At 36.7% G+C, this 13835-nt stretch overlaps 1 protein-coding gene across 1 annotated transcript in view; it reads left to right on the forward strand.

Annotated features, from left to right (window-relative positions):
* Positions 1 to 13835, forward strand: part of MTREX (Mtr4 exosome RNA helicase) — a 146504-nt gene that overhangs the window by 40997 nt on the left and 91672 nt on the right. The window contains exons 6-7 of the mRNA XM_067730704.1: positions 5249 to 5423; positions 6532 to 6622. Coding sequence (XP_067586805.1) covers positions 5249 to 5423; positions 6532 to 6622 — 266 coding nt within the window. The remainder of the gene's footprint in view (positions 1 to 5248; positions 5424 to 6531; positions 6623 to 13835) is intronic.

Below are 13835 nucleotides of genomic sequence, written 5' to 3' on the forward strand. Positions count from 1 at the left end.
TTTTGTGTTCCTACCGATAATGGATGAGGGTGCCAGTTTCTCTATGTCCTTACCACCTCTTGTCATTATCTTTTTTTGATCATACCTATTTTAGTGGGTATATAGTAATGTCTCATAGTGGTTTTGAATTTCTGCGATGACTAAAAATGTTAAGTATCAATTTCCTGTGCTTATCTTAAATATCTATTTCAGTCTTTCGCTGATTTTTACAATTGAGATGTTGGTCTTACTGCATCATAAATAATTCTTTAAACTATCTTAATGGTATCTTTTGTAGAACAAAAGATTTTTATTTTGATGTTCAGCTCAGTTTTTTCTTTCATGGATTGATTATGCTTTTGATGTCAGTACGTAAGACATTTTTGCCTATCCCAATATCACAAATATTTTCTCATATATATATATATTTTTTGAGGAAGTTTCTATTCTTAGTTGGGAATAAATGAAAAAAATTTAAAAACACCTATTTGAATGGCTATTATCGAAAAGACGAGAGATAACAAGTGTTGGCAAGGGTATGAAGAACAGGGAACCTTTGTGCACTGTTGTGGGAATGTAAATTGGTACAGTCACTATGGAAAGCAGTGTGGAGGTTTCTCAAAAAATTAGAAATAAGAGTATAATCCAACAGTCCCACTTCTGGATATATATCTAAAGGAAATGAAATTAGTATCTCAAAGAGATATCTGCATTCCTATTATTCACAATACCCAAGACAAGGAAACAACTTATGTCCATCAACAGATGAGTGGTTAAAGAAAATGTGATATCTGTCTGTCTGTATCCATATACACACACACTGTCGATCACAATGGAAAATTATTTAGCCATCAAAAAAAGGAAATCCTGCTATTTGTGACAGCATGAATGGACCTTGAGAGCATTATAAGTCAAATAAGTCAGAGAAAGACAAAGACTGTGTGATCTCACTTTTCACGTGGAATCTAAAAAAGCTGAACGCATTGAAACGGAGTTTCAATGATGGTTGCCAGGGTCTGGGGTGGACGGGGTGGAGGAAGTAGGAAGATATTGATAAAAGGAAACAAACTTCCAGTTACAAAATGAGTAAGTTTTGGGAATCTAATTTAGAGCATGGTTATTATCTTTAAAAATACTGTGTTATACACTTGAAAGTTGCTAAGAGAGTAGATCTTAAATGTTTTTACCAGAAAAAAACCAAAGGTAATTAGGTGATGGAGACGTTAATTAACCTTATTATGGTAATCATTTCACAATATATATGGGTAACAAATCTTACAGTATATAGTTTAAACTTACACAATGGTACATGTCAATTATATCTCAATAAAGCTGGGAAAAATGAGTGTATTGAGGATTAAAAAAGAAGCATTGTATTTTATCAAATCTTTTTTCCATCTATAGAGGCAAGGATATGGTATTTGCTTGTTACTCTGTTAATGTGGTATATTACATCCGTTTTTTGTTAAACCATCCTTATATTTCTGAAATAAACCTGGTTGTTTATGGCAGATGATCATCTTATATGATGTTGCCAGTTTCAGTTTGCGCATATTTTGTTCTGGAATATCTTTGAATCTTATCTTCATGAGGGATTTTGGTGTGTAATTTTCTTTTCTTACAAGGTCATTGTCTAGGTTTGATACCATGTTAATACTGACCTGATAATATAAGTTGGGAAGCGTTCCCTCCTGGTCTGTCTTCTGAAAAGATTTGTGTAGTTTTGGTATTTTCTCTTTAAATGTTTGACAGAATTTACTAATGAAGCCATCTAAACCACCTAGGCTTTTCTTCATGGGAAGATTTTTTAATTCCTAACTCAGTTTGCTTTCTTCTTGAGTCAGTTTTGATAATCTGTGTCTATCAAGGAATTACTTAAAGTGGAATTAGATTGATTTTACATTATTCTTCCTGTCTAATGTGTTTAAAACTATAATTTTCTCTCTTAGTACTACTGCTTTACATGCATCCCATAAATTTTGGTAGTTACATTTTATTTTTAATTCAATTCATTTTTTAGTTTCTCTTGGTTTCCTCTTATGTTTACTTTTCAAGCATTTGGTGATTTTCCATACACCTTTCTGTTTTGGTTTTTAATTTAATTTCTTTGTGGTTGGAGAAGATACTTTATGATTTTAATAATTTGATTTAATGATTGATGTGGTTGATTTTGTTGTTTTTCAGTAATGTGTCTCATGTCTTAACAGGCTTCTATTATATTTAACAAACATTTTTTTAGTATACTATTTTAATTCCTCTGTTGATTTTTTTTTTTTAGCTTTGGGTTATGTTTTTAGTGATTACTCAAGGGCTTACAGTATACATTTTTAACTAAATTACAGCCACAATTTCTGTAAAATATTGTTACCTTGCTCTAATAGTTCTTCCTCCTTTTTTCTGCTATTTTTATCACATATATTTCAACTATATGTTATAAATCCAGTGTAATGCAATGTTAAAATAATGTTTTTGCTTTAAACAGTCTTATGTTTTTAAAAATATTAATTGAATAAAAGAGAAGCACAAACCCTATACAGTCTTGTATTTACCCACATATCTATCATTTTTAGAACTCTATTCTTTTCTCTGTATTCAAGTTAAAGAATTTTTTAAGAATATTTCTTCTGGGGTTGATGTGTTAGCAGTAAATTTACTCAGTTTTTATTTGTAAATGTCTTTATTTTGCTTTTATTTTTGAAAGGATAATGTCACTGAATATGTAATTCTTGGTTGACATTTTTTTTCTTTCAATATTGGATACTCATTTGGCTGACATTGTTTCATTCTACTGCATTATTTCCCATCAGAAGTAAGCCTTAATTATGATGGTATTCTCTTGTATGTTTTGAGTTGTTTTTCTCTTGCTACTTTGAACACTTTCAGCAGTTTGACTCTGAAAGTTTCTAGGTGTGTTTCTAGGTGTGATTCCAAAGTTTTTCCTGCTTGGGTTCATTGTGCTTGTGGTATCTATAATGTTTTTTAAAACAAATCTAGGAAGTTTTTTTATTGTTATTTTTTCAAATATTTATCTTACGTCTTTCTCAGTTTGGAACTTATGTTTGGACACTTGAGGTTGTCGCATAGATCTTTGAGTGTCTGTTTATTTTTCTTCTATTTCTCTGTTTAGATTTGATAATTTCTGTTGATCTATCTTCATATTTAGATACTTTCTTCTGCCATCTCAGATCTGCTCTTGAGCCACCTAGTGGATTTTTCATTTCAATTATTGTACTGTTCATCTGTAGAGTTTTCATTTGGTTATGTTGTTATAGTTTCAGGTGTCTGTTGAGATTTCCTATTCGTTGAATCATTGTCCTATTTCCTTTAATTCTTAGAACATGGTTTCCTTACATTTTTTGGACATGTATGTTATAGCTTTTTTGTTTTTGCAGTACGCGGGCCTCTCACTGTTGTGGCCTCTCCCGTTGCGGAGCACAGGCTCCGGACGCGCAGGCTTAGCGGCCATGGCCCACGGGCCCAGCCACTCCGCAGCATGTGGGATCTTCCCGGACCAGGGCACGAACACATGTCCCCTGCATCGGCAGGCGGACTCTCAACCACTGCGCCACCAGGGAAGCCCTGTTACAGCTTTTTTGAAGTCTTTGTCTGCTAAGTCCAACATCTGGGCCCACTCAGTTTCTTGTGACTGCTTCTTTTTCTTAAGTATTGATCACTTTCCTGTTTCTTTTTATATCTTCTAATTTTTTGTAGCATCTGTATATTCTTTTCTCTTTCATGTATGTCTCTTACTATTCATATTTGATCACGTTTGGACAACTTTTAATTTTTTAATTGTTTATTTCACTGGGGGCGTGGTTGGGATAAATTTTTTTGTAAGTAATTAATTTATTTTTATTTATTTATTTTTGGCTGCATTGGGTCTTTGTTGCTGCACGCGCAGGCCTTCTCCAGTTGTGGCGAGTGGGGGTTACTCCTCATTGAGGTGTGCAGGCTTCTCACTGTGTTGGCTTCTCTTGTTGCAGAGCATGGACTCTAGGCGCGTGGGCTTTAGCAGCTGTGGCACACAGGCCTAGCTACTCCGCGGCCTCTGGGATCCTCCCGGGCCAGGGATAGAACCTGTATCCCCTGCAATGGCAGGCAGATTCCCAACCACTGTGCCACCAGGGAAATCCCATATTTTTATTTCCCCAAATAGGTTATAAGCCTGTTGTGGATAGGAACTGTATCTTAAGTAAGGAGGATCTACCATGCTGCTAAGTTTAGTCCTGATTTCATGATCTATTTTTAAATACTTAACTCTGCTGAATTTTCTTCAAAAAGGAAAAACTATATTGTATTCTATTAATCTCTGCAGAAGAACTATTGGAACCTGCCTTAATTTCCAGTCAAGGACAGACTTGATGGGACTTGCCTGGTGGTCCACTGGTAAAGAATCCACCTTACAATGCAGGGGACATGGGTTCGATCCCAGGTCAGGGAACTAAGATCCCACATGCCACAGGGCAACTGAGCCTGCATGCCACAACTACCAAGTTTATGCACCTCAACTAGAGCCTGTGTGCCGCAAACTACAGGGCCTGTGCACTCTGGAACCCATGTGCCCTGGAGCCTCCACGCAACAACTAGAGAGGGGAAAATCCACACACCATAACTAGAGAGAAGCCCACACACCTCAGTGAAGATCCTGCTTGCTGCAACTAAGACCCAACACGGCCAAAAATAAAATTAAAAATTTAAGTAATAAGTCTTTAAAAAAGAAAAGGTTTGCCGACCAAAAAAAGGTCAGAGCTGTTTATTTAAACTAACAAACAAACAAAGGACAGACTTGATAACTAATACATGTGGGAAGAGAATACATACGCATTAACTTATTTGTGAAACTCAAACTCATTTTCCAGTGTTTCCTAAGTATTTATACTCTGTGTATGTATAAATTGACAGGCAGAGGCTCTGTAAACTTTTGGAGGCCCATCTAGAGAAACAAATGTGTTTTACTTCCAAGAAATAGGGTAATAACCATTAGTAATCCATTGGTATTAGTAATTAAGTTACATTAACTCCAAGAGACCAGAGTTTAAAACGTTCTTATTCATTTAGACCACTATTCTTCACATTTATCATCGTTATTACTATTATTATAGTTTGTTGAAAGTAAATAGAATAAGACATTAATATTCTGCAAAGTCTATCTAAGATACGTAATTAGGGAAAGTTTGGACACTATATATGAATAGAATTTTTTAAATCACATACTTCTAAAGACATGGTTTTGTAAATTCTTTATTCTTATTTGTTTTCACATTTTTAGATATGCCATTGCATTGGCCTTAAGGGAAAAACAGCGTGTAATATTTACTAGCCCAATTAAGGCCCTGAGTAACCAGAAATACCGTGAAATGTATGAAGAATTTCAAGATGTTGGTCTGATGACTGGAGATGTTACTATTAATCCTACAGCATCTTGTCTTGTTATGACCACAGAGGTAATTTATATGGTGTCTCAATTTAATTAAATTAATTTTCCTTTTAATTAATGTGGTTATTCAGTTAAAACAGATAATGTTTTATTACTTGCTCTGTATCAATAAAAATGTAACATTTTGCTGTCTGAGTAGATTTACTTGAAAGGGATAGAGTTCATCTTAAAACAAGTTCTAGTAATTGAATTTAGTTGTAAATTACCAATATTTCTGTTATTTGTCATAATATAGATGCAGTTTTTTCTTCACAAAATATTTTTAAAGGTGTATTATCAGTGACTTGAAAATAATTTGATGGTTTTGTATAATTTCAAGGATTTCAGTACATAGTTTCGAATATGTAGTGGCTCCTTGTTCTGTGTGATTTTTTTTCTTCTGTATCTGAGTGTTGATACAAATAGATAACTAACTTTTTAAAACACCCAGTTATGTTTAGCTTCTTTCCATAATCACAGTTAAGTTTTGCATATCTTTGTAACATCTTACATTTTGGACACTATTAGCTGTCTTTACTAAGTATTTTTGTACATGCTTGAATTATATCATTGCATTCTACAAAGACATGGTACACTAGAGAGTGTAAATTAGCTCCTGGCTTTTAGAGTTACCCAAAAGCATTGCTCACTTTTCATCGTGGTGCCTAAAGTAAGTTTATTTTGCATTCTCAAAACTTTCTTCCATCCGTGGAAGATGTATTTAACTCAGAAATCACAATAACGGTTGTTAGAAAGTATTCATACTGGTAAGATGAGGTAGAAAAAATGGATAACAGTATAAGATCCATTGTGTTAGATAGAAGATAACTTCACGTTATTCTCGTATTCTAGCAAGTGTAGGTCTTGGGTTAAGTGCTGTACATGCAAGGAAGTGGCTTCTTATTCAGGATATATGGATATGGAGATGATAATTGTTTCCATGGATTATATCTGATTACTTACTTGAGAAGTCATTTATTTTGGATTTAGGGAAGGAATATTATGTATTTTAGAGATATGTATCTCCCTAAAATTATTTTAATCTTTCCATTAAAAAAGAATATCCAAAATTTCTTGTTAGATAGAAGAGCTTTTGGTATGTCAGAATCCTGCTAAATCTTCTCCTTTTTCTTTAGATTTTGAGAAGTATGCTGTACAGAGGTTCTGAAGTTATGCGAGAAGTTGCTTGGGTCATATTTGATGAAATTCATTACATGAGAGATTCAGGTATATTCTGTAGTGTTGTTGAGATGTGAGCATGTATTTTATTTAAGAATGGCATTAGGTAGGGCGGAGTCAAGATGGCGTACTAGGAGGACGCGGAATTCGCATCTCCTCACAACTAGGGCATCTACCAGGTACCAGTGGGGGACCATGGACACCTAAGGGACAGGAGGAAACCCCAGTGACCGTGTAGGATGTGGGGCGTGGGGGGAGTGAAATGGGAGGAGAAGTGGAGGCAGGACAGGACTGACATCCCTGAGGGACGGCTTGGGGAGGGGAAGGGATCCCACACCCAATGCGGGAAATTGGGAACCATTGGGAGGGCAGAGGATCAAAAGGGATCATGGCCAGGTTTCCCCTGCCCAGCTGGACCCCCAGGAACCTGTTGAGATCCCGGGCCTGATCCTCTGCCCACCTAGTCTCCCTCCAGCCACGTGGGTCCTGAGGGAGTGGGAGGGAGGAAAGGGGGAGCAAAAGTAAAGGCCGAACCTCTGGGATGGCACCCTTGAGGGGTGGCTGGGGGAGAGAAGGAGTTCCTGCACCCAGCAGGACCCACCCACGATCAGGGGTCCAGTGGCAATGGGGGAGACCCCAGGGGAGACGGTGGGGGAGGGGCGCGAAAGAACAGAAGGGAATGGGGCCAATGCTTTCCCTGTCCACTTAGGCACCAGGAAGCATTTTGGGCTCCCGGACCTAATACTCTGCCCTTGGAGCCTCCCATCTACAGCACAGAGCCCAAGCCCCGCCACTATAACCCCAGCCAGGGCCCTACTTCTACAGTTGGAGAACCCCTCCAACGAGCTGGGCCTAAACCCCACCCACACACCCTCAGTCAGGGCCCTACCTCCTAACTCCTGAGCCCAACACTCCAGAGGCCCTCCTTTCGACATGCTGCCTCTCCCCTTCTGCACAGGCCCCACCCCACCCTAAACTCTGCCACTACCTAAGTTCCACCCCCTACCTAAACTGCGGCCACATAGCCAAGGCTTTTTTCTTTTCGTTTCCTTTTTCCTCTCTCAGATTGGGGTTCTGTTTTACGTTGTTAATTCGTTGCTGTTGATTCTTTTCTATTTTTATTTTTCCTAATAAATCTTTTATTTTTCTAATTTTATTTTATTCTTTATACTTTGTTAGTGATCTCTCCTTTTGACTTGTTGTCCACCCCCCCCTTTTTTTTCCTTCTCCTGTGGTTTTATTTCACCTTGTTGCAGTTGTTTCAATTATAGTTTTATTTTTCCTAATATACCTTTATCTTTCTGATTTTATTTTCTTTTATGTTCTTGATATTGTACTGCTCCTTTTTCCTTTCTTCTTCTTTTTTTTTTTTTTTAACTGCACCATGAAGCTTGCAGGATCTTGGTTCCCAGGCCAGAAGTTGGGCCCGAGCTCTTGTGGTGGGAGCTCCAAGTCCAAACCACTGGACTAAGAGAGAATCTCGGACCACAGCGAATATCAATCTGAGTGAGGCCTCCCGGAGGTGCTTATCGCAGCATTAGGAACCAGTTCTATCTAACTGCCTGCAAACTCCAGTGATGGACATCTCAGGCCAAACAACCAATAAGACAGGAATGCAGCAGCACCCATCCAAAAAACAAAAAAAAGAAATGGCAAAAGAATATGTAACAGACAAAGGAGTAGGGTAAAAACCTACAAGACCAAATAAATGAAGATAACATAAGCAGCCTATCTGAAAAGGAATTCAGAATAATGATAGTAAAGATGATCCAAAATCTCGGAAACAGAATGGAGAAAAGACAAGAAACAACAAGGGTCGAGAAGAACGAAACAGCAGACAAGCAGTGATGAACAGCACAATTACTGAAATTAAAAATACTCTAGAAGGAATCAATAACAGAATACTTGAAGTAGAAGAACGGATAAGTAAGCTGGAAGATAAAATGGTGGAAATAACTGCCAGGGAGCAGAATAAACAAAAAGGAATGAAAACACTTGAGGACAGTCGCAGAGACCTCTGGGACAACATTAAATGCAGCAACATTCGAATTATAGGGTTCCCAGAAGAAGAGACAAAGAAAGGAACTGAGGAAATATTTGAAGAGATTATAGTCAAAAACTTCTCTAACATGGGAAAGGAAATAGTCAAGTCCAGGAAGGACAGAGACTACCATCTGGATAAACCCAAAGAGACACACTGAGACACATATTAAACAAACTATCAAAAATTAAATACAAAGTAAAAATATTAAAAGCAGCAAGGGAAAAATAACATACAAGGGAATCCCCATAAGGTTAACAGCTGATTTTTCAGCAGAAACTCGGCAAGCCAGAAGGGAGTGGCAGGACATATTTAAAGTGATGAAAGGGAAAAACCTACAGCCAAGATTACCCTACCCAGCAAGGATCTCATTCAGATTCAATGGAGAAATTAAAACCTTTACAGATAGGCAAAAGTTAAGAGAATGCAGGACCACCAAACCAGCTTTACAACAAATGCTAAAGGAGATTTTCTAGGCAGGAAACACAAGAGCAGGAAAAGACCTACAAAAACAAACCCAAAGCAATTAAGAAAATGGTAATAGGAACATACATATTGATAATAACCTTAAATATAAATGGTTTAAATGCTCCAACCAAAAGACATCAATTGGCTGAATGGATACCAAAACAATACCCATATATATGCTGTCTACAAGAGACCCACTTCACACCTAGGGACACGTACAGACTGAAAGTGAGGGGATGGAAAAAGATATTCCATGCAAATGGAAATCAAAAGAAAGCTGAAGTAGCAATTCTCATATCAGACAAAATAGATTTTAAAATAAAGACTATTACAAGAGACAAAGAAGGACACTACATAATGATCAAGGGATTGATCCAAGAAGAAGATATAACAATTGTAAATATTTATGCACCCAACATAGGAGTACCTCAATACATAAGGCAAATACTAACAGCCATAAAAAGGGAAATCGACAGTAACACAATCATAGTAGGGGACTTTAACACCCCACTTTCACCAATGGACAGATCATCCAAAATGAAAATAAATAAGGAAACAAGCTTTAAATGATACATTAAGATGGGCTTAATTGATATTTATAGGACATTCCATCCAAAAACAACAGAATACACTTTCTTCTCTTGTGCTCATGGAACATTCTCCAGGATAGATCTTATCTTGGGTCACAAATCAAGCCTTGTTAAATTTAAGAAAATTGAAATCATATCAGATATTTTTTCCGACCTCAACACTATGAGACTAGCTATCAGTTATAGGAAGAAATCTGTAAAAAATACAAACACGTGGAAGCTAAACAGTGCACTACTAAATAACCAAGAGATCACTGAAGAAATCAAAGAGGAAATAAAAAAATACCTAGAAACAAATAACAATGAAAATACAGCGACCCAAAACCTATGGGATGCAGCAAAAGCAGTTCTAAGAGGGAAGTTTATAGCAATACAATCCGACCTCAAGAAACAAGAAAAATCTCAGACAACCTAATCTTACACCTAAAGCAATTAGAGAAAGAAGAAGAAAAAACCCCTGAAGTTAGCTGAAGGAAAGAAATCATAAAGATCAGAAATAAATGGAAAAGAAATGAAGGAAACAGTAGCAAAGATCAATAAAACTAAAAGCTGGTTCTTTGAGAAGATAAAGAATATTGATAAACCATTAGCCAGACTCACTAAGAAAAAAAGGGAGAAGACTCAAATTAACAGAATTAGAAATGAAAAAGGGGAAGTAACAACTGACAATGCAGAAATACAAAGGATCATGAGAGATTACTACAAGCAACTGTATGCCAATAAAATGGCAAACCTGGAAGAAATGGACACATTCTTAGAAAAACACAGCCTTCTGAGACTGAACCAGGAAGAAATAGAAAAAATAAACAATCACAAGCACTGAAACTGAGACTGTGATTAAAAATCTTCCAACAAACAAAAGCCAAGGACCAGATGGCTTCACAGCCAAATTCTATCAAACACTTAGAGAAGAGCTAACACTTGTCCTTCTCAAAGTCTTCCAAAATACAGCAGAGGGAGGAACAGTCCCAAACTCTTTCTATGAGGCCACCATCACCATGATACCGAAACTAGACGAAGATGTCACAAAAAAAGAAAACTACAGGCCAACGTCTCTGATGAACATAGATGCAAAATCCTCAACAAAATGCTAGCGAACAGAATACAACAGCACATTAAAAGGATCATACACCACGATCAAGTGGTTTATCCCAGGAATGCAAGGATTCTTCAATATATGCAAATCTGTCAGTGTTATACACCATATTAACCAAATTGAAGGATGAAATCCATATGATCATCTCAATAGATGCAGAAAAACCTTTTGACAAAATTCAACACCCATTTATGATAAAAGCTCTCCAGAAGAGAGGCATAGAAGGAACCTACCTGAACATAATAAAGGCCATACATGACAAATGCACAGCCAACATCATTCTCAATGGTGAAAAACTGAAACCATTTCCTCTAATATCAGGAACAAGACAAGGTTACCCACTCTCACCACTTTTATAGTTTTGGAAGTTTTACCCACAGCAATCAGAGAAGAAAAAGAAATAAGAGGAATCCAAATCGGAAAGAAGTTAAACTGTCGCTCTCTCCACACGACATGATACTCTACATAGAGAATCCAAAAGATGCTGCAGAAAACTAATAGAGCTAATCAATAAATTTGGTAGAGTAGCAGGGTACAAAACTAATGCACAGAAATCTCTTGCATGCCTATACACTAATGATGAAAAATCTGAAAGAGAAATTAAGGAAACACTCCCATTTACCACTGCAACAAAAATAAAATACCTAGGAATAAACCTACCTAAGGATACAAAAGACCTGTATGCAGAAAACTATAAGACACTGATGAAAGAAATTAAAGATGATACAAAGAGAAGGAGAGATATGCTGTGTTCTTGGACTGTATGAGTCAACATTGTGAAAATGACTGTACTACCCAAAGCAATCTACAGATTCAGTGCAATCCCTATCAAACTACCAATGGCATGTTTCACAGAAGTAGAACAGAAAATTGCACAATTTGTATTGAAACACAAAAGATCCCAAATAGCCACAGCAATCTTGAGAAAGAAAAACAGAGCTGGAGAAATCAGGCTCCTGGACTTCAGACTATACTAGAAATCTACAGTAATCAAGACAGTATGGTACTGACAAAAACCAGAAACACATATCAATGGAACAGGGTAGAAAGCCCAGAGAAAAACCCATGCACATATGGTCACCTTATCTTTGATAAAGGAGGCAAGAATATATGATGGAGAAAAGAGCATCTGCAATAAGTGGTGCTGGGAAAACTGGACAGCTACATGTAAAAGAATGAAATTAGAACACTTCCTAACACCATACACAAAAATAAACTCAAAATGGATTAAAGACCTAAATGTAAGGTCAGACACTAAAATTCTTAGAGGAAAACATAGGAAGAACACAATGACATAAATCACAGCAAGATCGTTTTTGACCCACCTCCTAGAGAAATGGAAATAAAAACAAAAATAAACAAATGGGACCTAATGAAGCTTAAAAACTGTTTCACAGCAAAGGAAACCATAAACAAGACCAAAACACAACCCTCAGAATGGGAGAAAATACTTGCAAGTGAAGCAACTGACAAAGGATTAATCTCCAGAATATACAAGCAGCTCATGCAGCTCAGTATCAAAAAAACAACCCAATCCAGAAATGGGCAGAAGACCTAAATAGACACTTCTCCAGAGAAGATATACAGATTGCCAACAAACACATGAAAAGATGCTCAACATCACTAATAATTATAGAAATACAACTCAAAACTACAATGAGGTACCACCTCACATCGGTCAGAATGGGCATCATCAAAAAATCTACAAACAGTAAATGCTGGAGAGGGTGTGGAGAAAAGGTAACCCTCTTGCACTGTTGGTGGGAATGTAAATTGATAACAGCCACTGTGGAGAACAGTATGGAGGTTCCTTAAAAAACTAAAAATAGGACTACCATATGACCCAGCAGTCCCACTACTGGGCATATACCTTGAGAAAACCATAATTCAGAAAGAGTCATGTACCACAATGTTCATTGCAGCACTATTTATAATAGCCAGGACATGGAAGCAACCTAAGTGTCTATTGACATATGAATGGATAAAGAAGATGTGGCACATATATACAATGGAATATTACTCAGCCATAAAAAGAAACGAAATTATTTATAGCGAGGTGGATGGACCTAGAGTCTCTCATACAGAGTGAAGTATGTCAGAAAGAGAACAAATACCGTATGCTAACACATGTATATGGAATCTAAAAAGGAAAAACCAAGGTTCTGAAGAACCTTGGGGCAAGAGAGGAATAAAGACACAGAGATAGAGAATGGACTTGAGGATATGGGGAGGGGGAAGTGTAAGCTGGGACGAAGAGTGAGAGTAGCACTGACATATATACAGTACCAAATGTAAAATGAGATAGCTATTGGGAAGCAGCTGCATGGCACAGGGAGATCAGCTCGGTGCTTTGTGACCACCTAGAGGGGTGGGATACGGAGGGTGGGAGGGAGATGCAAGAGGGAGGGGATATGTTGATATATGTATGCATATAGATGATTCACTTTGTTATGCAGCAGAAGCTAACACAACACTAAATCAATCATACTCCAATAAAGATATTAAGAAAAAAAAAGAATGGCATTAGGAATTTTGAACAAGTAGTTGTTGATCTTCCATGTGAGTAGAGTTCTTATAAACTAATTTGTGGATAACATGATGTGCTGTTTCCAGTAGGATCTCATTCAGTTACAGCTTCTTAAAAAGTAACAACTTCTGGGTGAAAAAATGCAATTTCACATTTTAAAAATGGAATTAAAATTAGTTCCCTCTAATAGAGAGCTCTCTAGTGTAACTAACGTTAAAGAATTTCTAAAACTTCTAGCCTACAAAGTTAACATTCTTGATTTTTATTTATTGTTTTTTTTAAATAAGTGCATGTTTATGGTAAAAATAAAATGAGGATTATGAAATAAAAATGAGCAAAAAATTTATCCCTTTACTTTTGCACTACTGTAATGGAAAAGTAAGTTTACTTGGAATTTTGAACTTGCAGCGCGAAAGTTAACAAACACATTTAAAAGTTAAATGTTTAATATGTACACACTTAAAGCTTAGTTTTTATTTGAATTAAAGCAGTGAGTTAACCTGTATTCATAGTGAAAGTAATAATACAAGTTAAAGAAA

The sequence above is a fragment of the Pseudorca crassidens genome, chromosome 3, assembly GCF_039906515.1.
Source record: "Pseudorca crassidens isolate mPseCra1 chromosome 3, mPseCra1.hap1, whole genome shotgun sequence".
Lineage (NCBI taxonomy): Eukaryota > Metazoa > Chordata > Mammalia > Artiodactyla > Delphinidae > Pseudorca > Pseudorca crassidens.